Source organism: Neofelis nebulosa, chromosome 9, assembly GCF_028018385.1.
Source record: "Neofelis nebulosa isolate mNeoNeb1 chromosome 9, mNeoNeb1.pri, whole genome shotgun sequence".
Taxonomy (NCBI): domain Eukaryota; kingdom Metazoa; phylum Chordata; class Mammalia; order Carnivora; family Felidae; genus Neofelis; species Neofelis nebulosa.
The window spans coordinates 20,299,261-20,317,842 of NC_080790.1; the positions used below are offsets into that span (position 1 = coordinate 20,299,261).

The 18,582-nt window shown below is 49.2% G+C and overlaps 1 protein-coding gene across 23 annotated transcripts in view; it reads right to left on the bottom strand.

The window, feature by feature from the left end:
- Window positions 1–586: 586 nt before the first annotated feature.
- DTNB (dystrobrevin beta) overlaps window positions 587–18,582 on the bottom strand; it is a 244,904-nt gene continuing 226,908 nt past the window's right edge. For 9 of the 23 annotated variants that reach the window (XM_058682732.1, XM_058682731.1, XM_058682737.1 and 6 more), the window contains 5 exons: window positions 11,258–11,417; window positions 10,335–10,424; window positions 6,436–6,489; window positions 2,938–2,972; window positions 733–1,052 (listed from right to left, as the gene is read on the bottom strand). In XM_058682732.1, coding sequence (XP_058538715.1) covers window positions 2,968–2,972; window positions 6,436–6,489; window positions 10,335–10,424; window positions 11,258–11,417 — 309 coding nt within the window. In that variant the 3' untranslated portion in view covers window positions 733–1,052; window positions 2,938–2,967. Of the gene's footprint in view, window positions 1,053–2,153; window positions 2,537–2,937; window positions 2,973–6,435; window positions 6,490–9,418; window positions 10,198–10,334; window positions 10,425–11,257; window positions 11,418–18,582 lie in introns of those variants that run through there. The other 14 variants (XM_058682739.1, XM_058682738.1, XM_058682734.1 and 11 more) reach the window with 10 other exon arrangements.

Below are 18,582 nucleotides of genomic sequence, written 5' to 3' on the forward strand. Positions count from 1 at the left end.
CACCCGTTTCACCCTGGCTGCGCCCTCACGAGGTTTCCACGTGACTCCCTCCGTGGGTGGCTACGGGCTGAGCCCACTGGCTCCGCAGGCAGCGGGCAGGGGTCCGCAGGGGCGTGTGTGTTGGGGGGATGAGAGAGCCAGCTGTGGGGCCTCTCACTTCATTCCAGTCGCTGCCCTTTATAAATATTTATAGCCGTTCCACTACTAAAAATAACATCCTGGAGCCCAGGGAGCAGAAAAAAAATAAATGAAAATCACCGGGAATTGGGATTGATTATCATGTGTGCCAGAGCAGAATGGAACCCTGAGAAGGGGGAGGTGGCGGGAGCACAGCGCCCGGGGGTCAGTGCTCCCTCTGGTGGTCACCGGTCAGCGCTCCCTGGCCGGCTGGCGGCGGGCTTTGCTGCAAAGAATCCTCTCCTGGGCTGCTCTCTGCTCCCCCTTGCCGCCTAGGCTGCTGAGCAGCGAGCGGCACCAACCGGGGCGGAAGCCTAGCTAACCAGTATGAGAGAAAGGAAGGAGGCTATTTTTAGCACTGTGGCCAGGGTGTGAATATCTGTAAAACTCAGTAAAGCCTGAAGCTGTCTTTGCACGACACAGGGAAGAAAACCTGTTGGTTTTTAAAGGTCAAAGGTGGTGAGGAAAGTCGTACCCCCACCCCAGGGAGCACGCGATGTGCCGGCAAGACGCCAGCAAGAACTCCAGCAAGAACTCCATCAGGTCACACACACAGGAGATTCGTGCTGTTTCTTTTCTCTTTTCAACCTCCCGGTAAATTCCTGTTGCAGAGATGAGACCGTGGCCCGAGGGGAGTGAGGAAGATGCTAGTTCATGCAGGACTGTGCAAGGGGGAGGCCCACCGGCGGCAGCGGCATCAGGCAGTCCCTCCCATTTCCCACCGGCTCGGGCTCCCCTCTTCCTGCCAGGTAGTGACGTCTGGCAGCCTGCAAGCCTGGTCCAGGTGTGCAGCCGAAAGGTGGACAGGAATGCGCCTCTGGGGGAAGATCTCGCCTTCCTCACGTCAACGCCAGCTTGCTGCATGTCCCCTGTGCCTGTGCAGGACAGACACGCTGTTACTCACGGGTGCTGCAGAGGGTCTCCAAGCAAATGCTGCTAACATCTGCTGGGGCAAGGCAATGTCCTGGGATGGGGCTGTCGGGATGCTTAGCTTTCAACTCAGAAGATGCAAAGAGTCGATCACACTCGTGCTCCTTTTTAGGGAAAGGGGCTTTCTCTTTTGTGGGGGGTACCTAGAGTTTTTTGGGAGTTGCTGCTGGGGTCACAGGGCCAGGAAACGTTTCTGGGAAGAAAGAACGGGGTTTACAGTGCGAGGTTTGGGATGTGGTGCTTTTTTGGGAAGAAGGATTGTGACCGAGGAGAAGGGCACTGAGCTTGGAGAGGTGCTTACAAACACTGGGTGGCAGGGACGACACCTCAGATTCAGGCCGGAAGAGGGCAGAACTTAAGGGTCTGTGAAACTGAGCCACCTGGGTCTACTCCTGATGAGTTTCTCCCAACTCCTGATCTGAGGTCTGAGGACAGCGTCAGGAGACCCAGCTCCGCTTCTAGTTCTGGCACCAAGCTCCCAGGCCGTGGGCCTCCTTCGTTCCCTCATCTGCAGGAAGGGGGGGGGGGGGGGGCAGACGGCTCTGGCGTGCCTATCCTTATCCCCCAGTTCCTCTGTGCCCCCGGGGAGGGGGGCTCTGGCAAGCTCCCGAGGGGCAAGTCAGCTCCTGACTCCCTCGTTGGCTGCAGCGGCCTAGGCCTGCTGTTGGGAAGGGCCTTGCCTGAATGTGCAGTGAATTTAGGTAAAACCCTGCCCAAGCCCCGGAGGCCCTGAGATTTCCAGGGCAGCGAGAGAACTTCTGCAGCTTGGGTGCTTCCCATAGAGGCTTGCACAATCCCTGAGTCAGTGCAGGCTCCGAGGCGGCAGGTCCCGCAGCACTGGCAGAACAGAGCCCCTCAAGGGCCGGGTGCACGTGGGGGGTGGGGCCGGCAGGAAAAGGCCTGGAGATGTTCCTTTTTTGGGATCATGGGGCTGCAGCCCTGGCTTTTCTGCCTGGAAGATCTGTAACTGAGGAAGACGGCCTAACTTTTAAACACAAGAAGTGGGGGAGGGGAGGGAAAGAAAGATTGACAAATAAAGAGACATCTCGCGGTCAAACCAAAGACATCTATCTTCCAAAGAACTGTTCTGAACAGACTAGTTGTCCAATTATTTTCATCCCTTCTTTCTAGCAAGCAGGCCCCGGAGCCTCACTGTCTTGGAACTGGGAGGAGAGAAGAGCCAAGGTCCTCAGATGAAAGACGTGAAAGACTACCTCCTAAAGGAGTGAGCACTGTCCCAGAGGGAAATCTGTATTTTCATTAATTTTTTAGGACGAGGGGGTGCGGGTTGGCAGGCACCACAGGAAATGGCTTGGTTGGCTCTATTGGAGTGGATGTGACCCTGGAGGACGGAAATACGTGTCTGTGGTCAGGTTCCGAGGCAGATCAGAGCTCTGGGTGTCGGAACCCTGGGGCGCCGGCACAGACCCTGGGAGAGAAATGACGGTGGTTGTGGGCAACCGGCAAGGTGGCAGAGGTGGCCGGGACAGCCTTGGCCACTGGCTCCCAGAGCCTGTGTCAGCTGGCAGCTCTTGGGTCTGCCGGCTGCATCCAGACACCAGTGATACCAACCGATGCCGGAGGCCCAGGCCAGACCCAGCGTAGAGCAAGATGGGCCAGAGCCGGGAAGAGGGGCCAAGAGGGTATGATAGCGGGGCCGAGGCAAAGCGAAAAGGTGAACTGGGCTCTTTAAGAAAAGCTTTAACCGGAATCTCCCCCCTTCAGGGTGGCTGGCTTGGAAAGTGAGACCAAGGAAAGGGAGGAGGGAAAGGAAGACCGTGGGTACAAAGGGAAAGGGGCCGTGGGGAGGGCAGAGAACACTGTACTCACCCGCGCTTCCTCTCTGTCCCGGCTCCTCTGCTAACCTGTGCAGCACGGATACAAACAACACACGGAGTCACGCCTGGGGTGTCTCACCAGCCTGCATCTTCTCCCCGGGGACTACCGGCCCACACACCCACGGGCTTCTGGACTTCACTCTCCCCTTTCTGCCCCCTATGCTGGCTTTTCCCAACCAACTATGAAAAGGGCCAGGACAGTCACGCTACCTACAACCAGCACCTGCAACGGACGCAGAACAACCATGGAGAAACAAGTGTCTCTCGGGAGAGGGAAAATACTACTACTAAAATGGAAATGAAGCCACCCTAAATCTAGGGAGCGGTTATATCTGGGGGCGCAGCCCATCTGGTTCTGAAAGTGACCAAGGTGAGAAGGAATTAAATTTCGATACTGGCGGTGTTTCCTGCCTGCAGGCGTGTCTGCTTGGGGATGCTCAATCACTCCTGCTCCCCCTGAAATCTTGAACACCGACTGCACCCACAAAAGCCTGAGAATTCACAGAGGGCTGCTGCTGTCAGCCTACTGGACATACACCGGCGTACTCTGAGCGAGCAAACTGGATTTACAGCTCCCAACACCATGGGTGGCAGGTTCTGGGAGAGGCAGTTCTGAAGGACAAAGGAGCATAACATGAGGCCCTGGAGTGGCCGAGATGAATTTCGGGCTCTGAAGTACCGTGTCAGTCTGTTTCATCTGTGTAGTCCTGGCGACAAGGACTCTGAACACCCCAGGCGAGCAGTGAGGGGACGCGAAGTCAGTGCGGCACCCCAGGGGAGCAGAAGCATTCCCCAGAATGCAGCCAGCCAGAGATCCAGGGTAAGGCAGTGAGGGGGCTGAGGTAGGGGCGAACGTGCTGGTGAAGTCTGGCTTGGTCACGAATTTTTCAAAAGTGCCCATTTGGCTCTTAGGGTTTTTGCACTGAGCAGACTATGCCTGGTGGGGTGCTGACCAAATTGTGTCTATGTTAGGTCAGCATCACTTCAACCCCAAAGAAGCACATCTCCTCTCTCTCTACGGTTGACAGTCACTCTTCTCCAACGCCTCGGTGACCGCAGTTACCGCCATGTTGGTCTGTAGCAAAATCTCATGTCTAGGCCACGGCAGACCTTCGGAAGGTCCATCTGTAAAAATACCTGGCTTGTACCTCCACCCACATACCTGCCACAGTTCAGCTAAGAAGACATATCCTGAGACCTGTATGTACAATGCCAAGAGTCAAACATTTGTTTAAAACCCTACTCAAGTCTCACCCTGGCTCTTAACACTCTTTTTCTTGGGATGGCACCTAAAGCCACAGCAACGGAAACTCAGGTGTTCCCACAAGGTCTCACGGGGACAGACAGAAATGTTGGTGTGTGCACTGGAAGGGAGATGGGGAGACACTAAGAGCAAGAGGGGCAGAGAGGAGAGATGCTGGCAGGGAACACAGGTGCAGACAGAGGCCCCTGAGACCAGGGGGCACCAGGCAATGGGAACTATGCCCGTCCACGTGTGAGATGCAGCCCACACCCAGCCCTGAACCAGGACCTGGGCTGCAGTCCATGGTCATGGCAAGGCCCAAGTGGTCAGGGCCGCCCTCCGTGTGCTGCACAGAATACAGGGAGGCTGAGGAGAAGCCATGGGAAAAGCTACTGGGAAGGGAGGGTCAATGGGAAGAGAGGCCAAAGCAGCAGATGTTACGTCTTCAGCCAGAACATTCCACATGAACGCTAGGATCTGGATGAATTGTGTGTGTGCGCGCGCGCGTGCTTGTGCACGCGTGTGACTGGAGCACGTGTTTACGGAGTGTGAACTTATCTCTGTGCATCTCCTCCCTGCTTCGTCTCTTGGACAACAACCCTTCTGCCTTCCCCCTGGTCTGCTCTCGGCAAGGAAAGGGTCTTCTCTACCATTCCCTGTGACACTGCTAGATGTCTCAAATACAGCTGACCTCGACTTCTGACATTTGGGCGGCCATGCCAAATATGCCGTGGTCCTCAATCCCGCACAGTTGCCGTCCACTGCCTCGCAGGCCTCGCTGACTCTCTAGAGGACTGTGGCACCTGGACTCCGATTCTCCACTCCTCCCAGGATCCTGGACAGTCTCAGAGTCTGGTGGCAAACTCTGAAGGCCTGCCTCTCCTGCCCCCGCGAGCCCCCGTGGCAAGCAGCACGGCAGACCCTACCCCCAGGCACCCCCCCCTCCCTTCCCTTCCCACCTTCTTCGCCTGCAACTCCCACTCCAATTCTTCCCACCCTTCCTTACGACTTTTCTCACTTCGCCTCGTCTACCAGCTGCATGGGCATGGATTCCCGGCTCTGCCAGCTATGATCTGTGCAGGTTATTGAACCGCTCTGAGCCCTGTCTCGAATCCTTGCTCGGGGGCTGTGAAATCAAACAGGAAGGGTGTGCTCAGTGCAGAGCATTCAGCAGGGGTAGAGAGAGTGGGTGCACCTTCCAGAGCCCAGCCTCCTCTGGGCCGCTCCCGCTCTGTCCCTGACGAAGCACTCTCTGGTACATCACCTGGCTTACTTCCTTGTATGTGAGAATTTACTGACACCTCACTATGTGCCAGGCACTCTTCTGGGCACTGGGGATACATCCTGAACAAAACAGACCGAAATCTCTACCTTGTGGAGCTTATGTTTTGGAGGAATCCAGAAATAGACATATTAATATAGGACCGAAATAAGAGCTCATATAACTCCCAGATGTTTTTTGTTCAGCATGGCACAGACACATGAAGATTAAGTGTGTGAAGTGGGGTCAGAAGGACCCAGTTCACACTGAATCTCTGCTGCTTTACAGCTACATGATCTATACTTCTGAGAGCCTATTTTCTCAGTGGTAAAATAGGGACACTGTTATGTGTCTCACAGGGTTGTTAAGTGCCAAATGAGATAATACGTGGACATCATTTAGCACAGCTCCTTGTTCATAACAAGTTATTAAGCAAGTTTTCTATACAAGAAAACGAGGAAGGCATTACTGTCCTTTGCTGATACCTTTCTTTATTGCTTTTAATTCTTCCATCGAGGCCAGAAAACCATTTGGCTATTCTGCCCACAAGAATCGCTTCCTTTTCAGAAATGTTTCTTGTATTTATAATCACACACTCAAAGTTTGATGATTAACTTTTCCTGCTACTTCATTTTATCTCCTATTTATTCTGCATATCTCTGTCTTGCCTTTCTGACTAGATTATAAACTCCTGGAGGCAAAGGGTCATGTTCTGTGCTCTGCTGGTATCTACTTCCTATATCCGAACCATCTATCACAGTATCTGGAAATCAGGAGGCTTTTCTTGATCGCCTGACACCGCCACCTCCAGGGCAAACCTTGATGGTCGGTTGGGAAAAGTAGGCAGAAGGAACTGTGGGGGTTGGAAAGCTTTGGGGGAAGGGGCAGCAGGAAGGAAAGCAGAAACAAAAGGGAGGGGAGTTTCCCTCAGGGGCTGTCCAGCTCTGCCTCCCACTCAAACTAGGGGTCCTGTGAGCTGCCTTTACCTCTTTCTTTCCCACTTTGCATCTTCTTTTCTTCTTCCTCTGCACCTTCCTCTGCTGTGAAAACAAGTCCAAGGAGGCCAGTGACCCTTCAGCACAGCACAAGCATAGAGGGAGGGTGACGGCGGTAACTCAGAAGGCTTGGGACGAAGCCCTAGCTAAAGGCTCACGGTCCCAGGCCTGCATGGGTGCTGACGCTCACCTAGTACGCGCCCTGCGTGGTGCACACCCTAGCACTGTTTACCCATAAGCCCTACGCCCTTAGGGGCAGCACAGCTGAGGTCACTCACCTTGCTGCTGGTTCAGTTGCTGGCTTCCCTGGTGACTAGGTCGGGGTGGCTGCCTCTTCTCCATGCCCGCTTTCCCTAAGGTGACGACACCCACTAGGGATACATCTAATACCTTGCATTCAGGTTCAAGAAAGCAACCATAAAAGTACATGGTGGGAGAATACCTAGATTAACACTGGCTTCTGTTAAGAAAAAACAACCAGGGGTGCCTGGGCAGCTTAGTCGGTTAAGCTTCCAACTTTGGCTCAGGTCATGATCTCTCGTTCATGAGTTTAAGCCCCGTGCTGGGCTCTGTGCTGACAGCTCGGACCCTGAAGCCTGCTTCAGATTCTGTCTCCCTCTTTCTCTACCCCTCCCCCGCTTGTGCTCTGTCTGCCTCTCTCTCAAAAATAAAATAAAACATTAAAAAAAAAATTGTTTTTTAATAGAAAAAAGAAAAAACCACCAAAAGGGGGCGGCTGGGTGGCTCGGTCAGACTCCTGGTTTCTGCTCAGGTCATGCTCTCCCAGTTTGGTGAGTTCGAGCTCCATGTCAGGCTCTGTGCAAACAGTATGGTGTCTGCTTGGGATTCTCTCTCTCCCTTTCTCCCTTCCCCTCTGCCACTCACACTGTCTGTCTCTCTCAAAATAAGTAAATAAATAAATAAACTTAAATTTTTTCTTTAAAAAAGAAAAAAACCACCCCAAACTAGAAGTTTTGGCTGATAACAAACTTAAAATGACTGAACAGCAAAGTGGCTGTGTGTTAAAAGCTAATGTCCTCAAAGGTTGCTTTCCCTGGAGCCTCCCTGAGAGAAAGCAGGCATGGAGAAGAGGTGTCACCCCCAGCGCAGTCAGCAGGGAAGCCAGCAACAGAGCCAGCAGAGAGCTGGGCTCTGCAGGGAGCACATCCCTCGTGATAGGGAGGAGTGTGCTCAGCTCTGGGAGCTCATTTTGAATTGGGGCCTTGAAACTCTCGACCATAACCCAGTGTTGGCAAGCAAAATGGTGAAGTGAAAACCACGTCACATTAAGAATGGCTGAAGGAGGGGCGCCTTGGGTGGCTCGGTCTGTTACGTTTCAGTCTCTCCATTTCAGCTCAAGTCATATGAGGTCACGTTTTGTGAGATCGAGCTCCTTGTCGGGCTCTGTGCTGACAGTGCGGAGCCTGCCTGGTATTCTCTCTTTCCCTCTCTCTGCTCCTCCCCTGCTTGTTCTCTCTCTCTCTCTCTCTCTCTCTCTAAGAAAGAATGGCTGAAGGAACATCGAACAGCCACCTAAAGAGAGGCCATAGGGACAGCCATGTTACCTGTCATCAAACACTTGAAAGGCCAAATTAATAGGAGTAGGAAGGACTGAACTTACTCTGGGTGGCTTCAGAGGGTGGAATGAGAATAAACTGCTTACAGAGAGGCAAATTTTGGCTCCCTGATAAGAAAGAACTTCCTCATGATGAGAGCTGGTCATGAATGAGCTCACTGGAAATATTCAAACAGGACTTTTACACTGGGCAGCAACCTGGATTAGATGACTTCTAAGATGTTTTCCAACCTTTAGATTCTACTATTTGTGAAAGTATTTCGAAAAAGATGAGGAGGACAAGCTATACCTATAAACAGTATGCTCACATGGTATGGAAAATACGTAGAGACAATCTGAACATCTCACCTCATCCTAACAAAACCCTTGGTGGTGACAGTAAACGTGTGTGGGTGTTGGGCCAGCCTCTTCCATTCACTGAGAAACTGGCAGCTCGCGTGTAAAGGGAATCTGTTTCTGAATTTTGTAAAGGTGCTGTCATGTGTGGACTTAGTCCACATCTACCTGTGGACTTCAGGGCTTGGGAGGGAACAGAGTCAGTGAAAGGGGCCCTCGTGGGGCTGTGAATCTGACATCCTGTCCCGTGTGGACGGAAGGGCTCTGTGGTGGGAAGAGCCCTGGCTTCAGGTTCTTCAGACCTAAGTTCTAGGACCAGCTTCACCCCTTCAAGCAAATCACTCTTCTGATAATCACTCACTGCATTTCTGAAGGGGACTAGACGACACGCTCTCTAAGGCGCCTTCCAAATACATCACATCATTTTGTTAAAACCACCCTTTCCTACCATAAGAGATTGCTGGGTATCCCTGTGACCTGTTAGTTTTGTGGAGCTATTTGGTCTCTGTGTGCCGTGTGTTTAATGGTGTCCGGTTACCTCTCATCTAGTGTGATGAGCTCATGAGCCACTGATTTTGCCCAAACCCTAGTAAGTAGTCACAAGGGACAGTGTGATTAACGTTCATGGCCTGAAATTCTTTCAAAAAGTGGGATTTCTGGCATCTGTGGGAAGTTCTATTAGGGAAGGGAATCTCTACTCACCCATGAAGTCATCTCAAAGGCAGTCACCTCTTGTATTTATGTGTGTTTATCACACAATAAAGAGGGGGCTGTGCTTCTGAGGATTGAGGAATGGGACCAGAATGGAGACTCTGTCACCTTCACACCCCCACCACGGGAGAACTGGCATCTTAATTGCATTGAAAAAACCAACCTAGGCCATACGCTTACTCTCTTGTAAGTGGAATCAGGCAGATTTGAGAGTGAAGCCATGGGCCAGACCCATGACAACACTAAAGGTGTATGCTTTCTCCTTCAAAGGTCTGAAGAAATACCCAAGGCTTCCCTTCCCTAAGAGCCTGGACTGATGATTTCAGTGGATGTGTTTGAACAGTCCATGGAAACACTGCTTTATATTTTTATTTAATAACCTTGTTAAGCGACTTCAACATATTCAAAAGCATTATATTAGGTGAAAAGAACAAAGGAGGGCCATATGTAGTGCTCAGGAAGGGAACCTATGTGTTTAATACGGAACATGGGAATCTGACTACTCTAAACCGATTAGTAAATAGCTGGCAGTTATAAAATGAAGAGAGTCATGGGGAGTCTTGAAAATATGACGATAGGGGAATGGCCTTTTATTATTTCTCTCTTTCATGGGTTTTATGTAAGAAGAACAATGAGGTAAGGGTGTCTGGAAAATCAGCGAAATAGCTAAGTGATGGAGAGACTGAGGAAGGAGCCACAGGGAAGACTGGACAGAGGAGCGAAGGAACAACAGACTCAGGTCACAAACGTCACATGAAATCAGAGCCTAGTCGTGGACAAAAGGAGAGAATAGGGTTTCAAAACCAAATCAAATAGGAGAGAGCAGAAAGGCAACTGGGAGAAAGTCCAGAAGCTTTTGTGGCTGATTCAGTTCCAGTCTTCCAGGAAAGCCTCAGAACGAGGCGGTCGCGCAGCCCTGGGGAGAGAGAGGCTGTGGACGGAGAGCTGGTGGAGGACGAATGAAGCAGGGAAAGGGGCTAACTGTGTGTGCGTGGGGCTCTGAACTTCTTTAAAGTCTGGATTGGGTCTGTCCTGCAAGGAGCATTCTTGAGAGAAACATAACGTGTCAGCGTCTCTGTGTGATCACGTGTGGCAGAGAGGCTCCCTGGGCCAAGACGTCCAGTGTGTTCCTAGAAGGCAAAAAGGCTGAGTGGTGAACTGAGGTGGCGTGTGCTACGTGATGATGTTTTACCACGTGGCGAGGATGTGAGGAGGGCGCGGGGATGGAAAGGGGCGCGTGAGGCCGGGCAGGAGCTCTGGGCTTCACCTGAGTGGAGCTCCTTCACCAGGGATGACATGGTGTTGGTGATGGAATCAGCGGCCACCAGCAGGTCACTGCGGAGGTTTCTCCTCGTACCTGAGGACAGTCAGAGCAGACGGCGATGGCAGGTGGGCGGGCGTGGAGAAAGAGCCGAGCGCACGCCTCGGTCTGCCAGGCCCTAGACGCGGTGCAGGGCACCTAGGGGAGATGGGGCATCTCCACCCGCTCCCAGGCACATCAGGGGCACGAGGCACCCAAGTCCTCCTTCTCGAACTCCCTCTTCTTTTCCACCTGAGGAGTAGGAACCCATCAGCAGCACGCTTCTCAGCCACGGTCAAGGGAGTTGGATTCCAGAATGAGAGTCGGATTCCAGGCTCGTTGGCCTGATGTAGGACTTTACTCTCCACCAGCTCCACCAGGCAGTACTTTGTCTCCCTGACAGGACTTCCTTAGCCACGGCGTCTTCCCCCAACTATACGACACGGTTGGTCGCTAGCCCCTCAGACAGCTGTAGTGATCCTGTGCTGAGTGTGCCTTCAGCAAGGCCCTATTTAGAGCTCCACTCTTCCTTCTCTTAGTTGCTCTAAAGAGTTTCCAGGCAAAGCATGACTCCAGGAATGATACCACCCAATTCCTCCAGAGGAGGCAAAGCCCAAAGGACAAGGCACTTCCCGTAACCCAGGGGAAAAAAAAGCACAGAAGCCCCGGAGGCCTGCTCTTCACAAACATACGAAGCCTGTAGACCTCCCGTTGGGAGACCAGCCCATCTAAATGAGAAGGGACCAGCACTTGACTTATTTATACTGTATATGAAAATCTGATCGTTTACAGCTAAGCTCACAAAAGAAACTGGAAAAATCCCAGTAGGAATCTCATTCACATTTCCAAACCCCTCTAGCTCTCCAGTGAGCTCTGCTCCCAAATCTCACCTTGTGCAAAGGCCTCCTGCATGTCTCCCCCGACTCCGCTCAGTGGGTCTTGCGGACAGTGGGTGGGGGTGGAGCCAGCAGACGTTGAGCGGACAGGCATGGGCATCGGGCGGCCGCCTCCATGAGTGGGGGATGTATGTGGTGATCCTGTGGCCTGAGCCTGGGAGAATCAGAGAGATGAAACGTGTTACCTCAGGTATCTTACCTCTTTGAGGAAGGAGAAAGTCCTTCTACTCAGTCAGTCTAAGCCAGCCGAAAGAGCTCAGTTCAGTGGGCCAGTGCACTGCGTGATCACATTTGAAAGGAAGGAGTCAGGCTGCCTCTAGGACTGCAGAGAGGAAGAAAAGGAAAAAAGGAAGGAAGGTGGGGGCGGGAGAAGGAGAGAGAATCCCATTAGACTGGACTAAAAGTGGGAGGAAAAGCAGAGGCTAGCATGGAGAGGGGGTCCTCGCAGGCAGACAGCCTGAGCAGAGTAGCTGGGTCCAGGATCTGAGAGGGGCTGGGGCCACACAGTTGGAAAATGATACACAAACATCTTTCTTTTTTGTTTGCAAACACATTTATGGACATGACCTCACTTGACCCTCACAATAACTTGTGAATGAACAGAAAGGGTGTATGTTCTTGTGCCCATTTTATGGTAGAAAAACACAGAGGGAAGCGGAAGAGCTTTGTGTCAGGCCAACACAGCTCACGGAGATGCCGGAAGAGCCCCTTCCACTCCCAGGGCAACGGCGGGCACCCGGCACCTCTGAACTCCCAGCCCGAGGGGATCACGCTCCTGAGCGCGTGTCCGAGCTCCGCTGCAGGCTGCTTCCCAGGGGCTGGGTCGCCGCACTTGCCAAAAGCACACAGTGAGGCTGTCGGGGCCATTCCATGGGGACCAGGTGAGGACGGACACACACCTGGTGGAAGCCAAACTTTCCCTGTGAAGGCTCCGGTACAGTTTCGGAGGAAGCTTGGAGCAAGGGGATCACATTTAAAAATTCTAGTTAAAGGAAGCTCACTGAGATTTGGGCCCCGATGCTGCTCTTCAGAACAAGGGACACTGGGTGTGACACAGGGCAGGTTTTCTGTGGAAGCAAAACTGGGAAAATAGAAGCCAAAGTGGGCAAATTAGTTCAAATGAAGAGATTTATCTTTTGGGGATCTAGCTCAGAAACACCCCGCACGACAGAATCTGCCCCAAACACGCCGACGGGCTCCATGCACAAAGCCTCACCTCAGCGCTTCGGCCGGCGTGCGAGCGGCGCCACAAAGAAACAGTCTGTTCTCTAACCCTTTGGTTTGTGTGAGCGTATGTGTGTGTATTTTAATTTGAGACGTTTAAAATATACAGAAAGCTAAAAAGCATAACATGATAAACACCCACATTGCAAACTGTTCTTAGTTTGTCAAATTCATTTCAACTTAGAAACGCCGCAGAGAAGTCTGAAGACCTATTAGTGTCCAGTCCCAGTCTCTCCTCTCATCCCTTCAGAGGCAACAATCATCAAAGATTTTGGGGTGAATTCTTTTTCCTATGTGTACCTATATAACTATGAATAATGTATGATATTTCATACTTTAAAATTTTGCATCAATGGTATCATACTGTGCATATCATTTTGCAATTTGCTTTTATCACTTAGCATGCTTTCTGAGATCTTTCCATGATACAAATGATAGGAACTTAGACCCTTACCTCACATTGTATATCAAAACTAATTCAAAATGGGTCATGAAACCCAGGAGACTTTTAGAAGAAAAGGTTAAGCAATGACTTTTTAGATATGACACCTAAAACATAAACTACAAAATAAAATGATAAATTGGATTTCATGAAAATTAAAAACTTTTTTCAAAGGACACCTTTAAGAAGGTAATAAGACACTTCACAGAATGGGAGAAGATTTTTACACATCATCTATCAGATCAGGGGCTTCTATCTGGAATCAGAAAGAAAACTTACACTCAATAACAAAAGGACAAGTAACCTAATTTAAAAATGGGTGAAGGGCCTGAATAGATGCTTCTCCAAAGAAGACATACAAATGTCCAATAAGCACCTGAAAAGATGCTCAACATTATAAACCATTAGGGAGATGCAGATCGAAACCACAATGAAACACCACTTCACATCCATTAGGATGGCTACAATCAACAAGGTAGACAATAACAAGTGTTAACAAGGATGCAGCTTAATTGGAACCTTTGCACGCTGCTGGCAAGAACGCAAGATGGTGCATTCCTGCTGCTTTAGAGAAGAGCCTGACAGTTCCTCAAAAGATTAAACACTGAGTGCCACGCGACCCAGCAATTCCACGTCTCGTGTATATACCCGAGAGTAATGAAGACACAGGTCTGCACAAAAATCTGTACACAAGTATTCATGGCAGCATTATACATAAGAGCTGAAAAGTGGGAACAATCCAAGGGTCTACCAACTGATGAATGATTTAAATAAAATGTGGGATGCAGCCGACCCTTGAACAATATGGGTTTAATCTGCACGGCTCCACTTATATGTGGATTTTTAAAAAACCATATTTAATTTTGAGAGAGAGAGTACACGTTGAGTGGGTGTGGAGCAGAGAGAAAGAGAGAGGGACAGAGAGAATCCCAAGCAGGCTCCACGCTCAGCACAGAGCCTGACGTGGGGCTCGATCTCAACAGCCATGAGATCACAACCTGAGCTGATATCAACAGTTTGGATGTTAACCAACTGAGCCACCCAGGCACCCCAATTTTTTTTTTTGATAAATACGGCACAGCATTATAAATGTATTTTCTTTATGATTTTCTTCATGACATTTTCTTTTCTCTAACTCTCTTTTTGTAAGAATACATATACATATAACATACAAAATATGTGTTAACTGATTATGTCATGGGTAACATATGGATCAACAGTAGGCTGTTGGTAGTTAAGTTTGGGGGGAGTCAAAAGTTATACACAGATATTTAACTGTGCAGGAGGTCAGTACCCCTAAGGCCCCCACCATTGTTCAAGGGTCAATGGAATACGATTCGGCAAGTAAAGGAATAAGTACTAATACATGTTACAACGTGGACAAACCCTGAAGATATTATGCTAAGTGAAATAAGCCAGTTACAAAAGACAGAATATCGTTTGATTGCATTTATATGAAATGTCCACAACAGGCAAACCCATAGGGACAGAGAGTAGATTGGTGGCTGCCTGGGGCTGGGGACTTGGGAGGAATAAGGAGTGAGTGCTAATGGATGTGGGGTCCTTTCAGTGGGTGATGAATTGTTCTAAAGTCAATTGTGGTGATGGTTGCACAATTCTGTGAATATATTAAAAACCACTGCATGATAGACTTTAAAATGGTGAACTGTATGGTATGTGAGTTTTATCTCAAAAATATTATAAAAAAGACAGCACTAGAAAAAATAAAAAAGATAAGTCACAGACTGGGAAAACATATTTGCAAATTATATCTGATAAAGAACTTGTGGGTCTTTGCAATGATTTTTTTGAATATGACACCAAAAGCAAAGGCAACAAAAGCAAAAATAAACAAGTGGAACCACATCAAAAGTAAAAAGGTTCTGTACAGCAAGGAAACCATCATCAAAATGAAGAGGTCGGGGCACCTGGGTGGCTCAGTTGGTTAAGCGTCCGACTTTGGCTCAGGTCATGATCTTGCGGTTTGTGAGTTCAAGCCCCGCGTCGGGCTCTGTGCTGACAGCCCAGAGCCTGGAGCCTGCTTCAGATTCTGTGTCTCCCTCTCTGCCCCTCCCCCACTCGTGCTCTGTCTCTCAATAATAAATAAATGTTTAAGAATTAAAAAAACAACAAAACAAAACAAAATGAAGAGGCAACTTACTAAATGGGACAAAATATTTACAAATCATATATATGATAAGGAGTTAATATCCAAAATATATAATGAATTCATTCAACCCAACAGCAACAAAACAAAACAAAACTAAAAACCCAATCTAATTAAAAAATGGACTAAGGCAGGGGTGCCTGGGTGCTTTAGGTGGTTAAGTGTCCAGTTCTCGATTTCGGCTCAGGTCATGATCTCACAGTTGGTGGGATCGAGACCGTGTCGGGCTCTGTGGCGACAGTGAGGAGTCCGCTTGGGATTCTTTCTCTCCCACTCTTGCTGCCCCTCCCCTGCTCACACTCAAGTTCTCTCACTCTTTCTCTCTCTCAAAATAAATGAACATTTTGTTTAGAAAAATAATTTAAAAAAATGGACTGAGGAACCAAATATTTTTCCAAAGAAGACATACAAATGGCCAATATGTATATGAAAAGGTAGCCAGGGAAATGCAAATCAAAACCACAATGAGGTATCACTTCACACTTGTTAGGATGATTATCAAAAAGGTAAGAGATAAGTACTGGTGAAGACATGGAAAAAAGGGAACCCCTGTGTACTATTGGTGGGAATGTAAATCGGTACAGCCACTGGAGAAAACAGAGTAGAGGTTCTTCAAAAAATTAAAAGAAAATGAAAACGACAGAGCGCCTAGGTGGCTCAGTAAGTTGGGTGTCTGACTTTGGCTCAGGTCATGATCTCACAGTTCGTGGGTTCAAGCCCCACGGCGGGTTCTGTGCTGACAGCTCAGAGCCTGGAGCTTGCTTTGGATTCCATGTCTCCCTCTACCTCTGCCCCCCCCCCCCCCCCCCGTGCTCACTCTCTCTCTCTCTCAAAAATAAACATTAAAAAAAAATATCTTACAAGTTTGTATATCAATAAAGCAGAAATGGAAAAAAACACCAAGAATAAACTAAAAAAATAAAAAAGAAACTTGTGTCCAGAACATAGAAAGAACTCTTACAGCTGAATAATAAGAAAACAAACAACCCAATTACAAAACAGGGAAAGACTTGAACAGACATTCTACTGAAGAAGATGTACAAATGGGCAACAATCACACGAAAAATGCTCAACATGAGTAATCAATAGGGAAATGAGAACTGAAATTACAATGAGATACCACTTACCTACTGAAAGAGCTATAATCAAAAAGACGAACAAGGACATGAGAAAACCGAAACGCTTGTATGTTGCCGATGGGACCATAAAATGGTACACTACTCTGGAAAACAGGTAAGCAGTTTCTTAAAATGGTAAACATAAACTTACCATATAACCCTGCAATCTGACTCCTGTGTATGTGTCCAAGAGAAACGCAAACATATGTCCACCCAAAACTCAGACACAAATGTTCAGTAGCTATGGTCTGGTAGGCCAAAAGAGGAAATAGCCAAAAGTTCATTGACTGGTGAATAGATTAACAGAATGTGGTTTATCCATTCAAGGAAATACTACGAAATCTCTTTTTGCTATTTTTTGCTGTTTAACTTTTATAATAATTTTCCTCTGACAATTAAACATGTTCTATCTTGTGAAATATTTTATTTTTGTCAGCGTACATGAAACATGTATTATCATTTATTTTTTTTTCAGGGTATATATTTTTTCTTCCCAACTAGTTTATAAACATCTCAGGAATCCCGTTTTGGTTGGATAACACATTAATCACTGTATTAATATAAATCATTATCACATATTAATCACTGTATCCTGGGGAATCACCTCTGTCTTTTACCCTATAATTACCATCATCCCTGACTTTTGGCCATTTTTGGGGGGGAGGGGACAAATAATAAAGTATACAATTAACTCTGGTTTGGAAAGTGCTTATGAACAGCCAGATCCAGCAGTTCCAGCCCCAATCCAAGTGAGATAATGAAGCTGGGAGAGAGGTAAGAGGATGTGCAGAAAAGCAAGAAAGTCTGATGCAGTGGTGTGTCCCTTGCAGGGAAGTCCTATGAGCCAGCACAGTGTGGGATACAGGAGATCGCAGACGCGGTGGACCCGGGCCAAGCCCCAACCTCTCTTGGGCTTCCAAGAGCTGAGGGGCATGGAAGGAAGATCGATGCCTGGGATGCTCGGACAGCATCAAGGAAGGACCCCATGCACCCCTGTAGCCCACGGTTTCCCAGCTGCAGAGGCAACGAGCCTCAAGTGGTCTCTCAGTCACAGAAGAGTTAGAGCCTAACAGAGATCACGTGTGCACCCTGGCTGCCGGGAGAGCCTATGAATTCGGCTGCCTCGGCCGGGGAGTGAGGAGTGCTGCCTAGAAGAACCAGGCTTGGCCACAAGCAAAGGACCGGGCTGCCTCACCACACATGGAGTTGGAGCCACGGACACCCCTCCCCTGATGCCACAGCACTCAGCATAGTCCCCAGGGCACAGCACCCATCTCGGTGCCAGAATCTGGGATGACTGGCTTCAGAGTTTGCCTGGAGATGCCCAGACTGTGTCCAGCTCAGACAGCAAGCACTCAAGAGGGATGAAGTCCAGCTAAAGATTTCTTTTTTGCGTATCTATGTGGCTTGTGAAATTCAAATGCACTTCACTGTGTGACAGTTGTCTGTCGTCCCCGCAGAGGGCTGACCCAGCATTAAGCACACAAGTATTCCCTAAATCTCCCTCAGTGCGATCTGGGCCAGGCACCGCTGCCTGAGGACTAAATGTCAGAGTCGCAAAACCCAAGATGAGCAACTAGGTTGCTTTTTAAGAACATGAAACCGAACCTCTGAAAGCATTTTAATAGGAAAATGATGATGGGGGATGAGGCAAAAGGGATGCACAAGGTGGCCGGCCACATGTGGCTAAAACTCTAGCTAAAGCCACATGTGGCTAAAACTCTAGGATCAGAAAATGAAACCTATTGCCCACCATCAGCTTGGAAATAATCAAGCCCTCTTCCTGGGATCAGTGCCCAGGACATGCCTTCCGAGGAAGATAAAAAACAGGCTTCAGAAGTTGTCTTTGTTCAGAGCAGTAGAAAGAGAAAAATGAAGACTGCTGGGAAGGCACGATTCTCCCCAGTGAATCTCAAGCACCAGCCCTTGGCTTTAGGGTCACGTTGGATTACAACAATGCTGGGATGGAACCATCAAGAGCCCTGTGTGAATTCAGGCTCCAGCAGAGCAACACTGGTTTGGCATCCTGGTAGGTCAGTAAATCCCAACTGCCCCGGGAGAGGCACAAACCACAGCCAATCGATACACACATACTTCAAGTCAGGCCCGAGGCCCGAGGCCACGGCTTCAGGAAGGCCTAGAGACTGGGGTTGGTCTTGGAGGAGGTACACATGGGTGCAGGCATGCCCATGGCTGCCACTGGGTGGTTTAGACATAAAGAAGCAGGACGGGCGACAGGTGCTACATCTACAGAAAGGCTTGCTCTCCCTGCCTGCAGGCCTCTCTGCCTGTCGTCCTCTGGTCAGAAGCTCTCCACCCCCAGTGTGGTCAGACTAGCTCCTGCTGCCCCTCGGGGCATTTGCTTCAT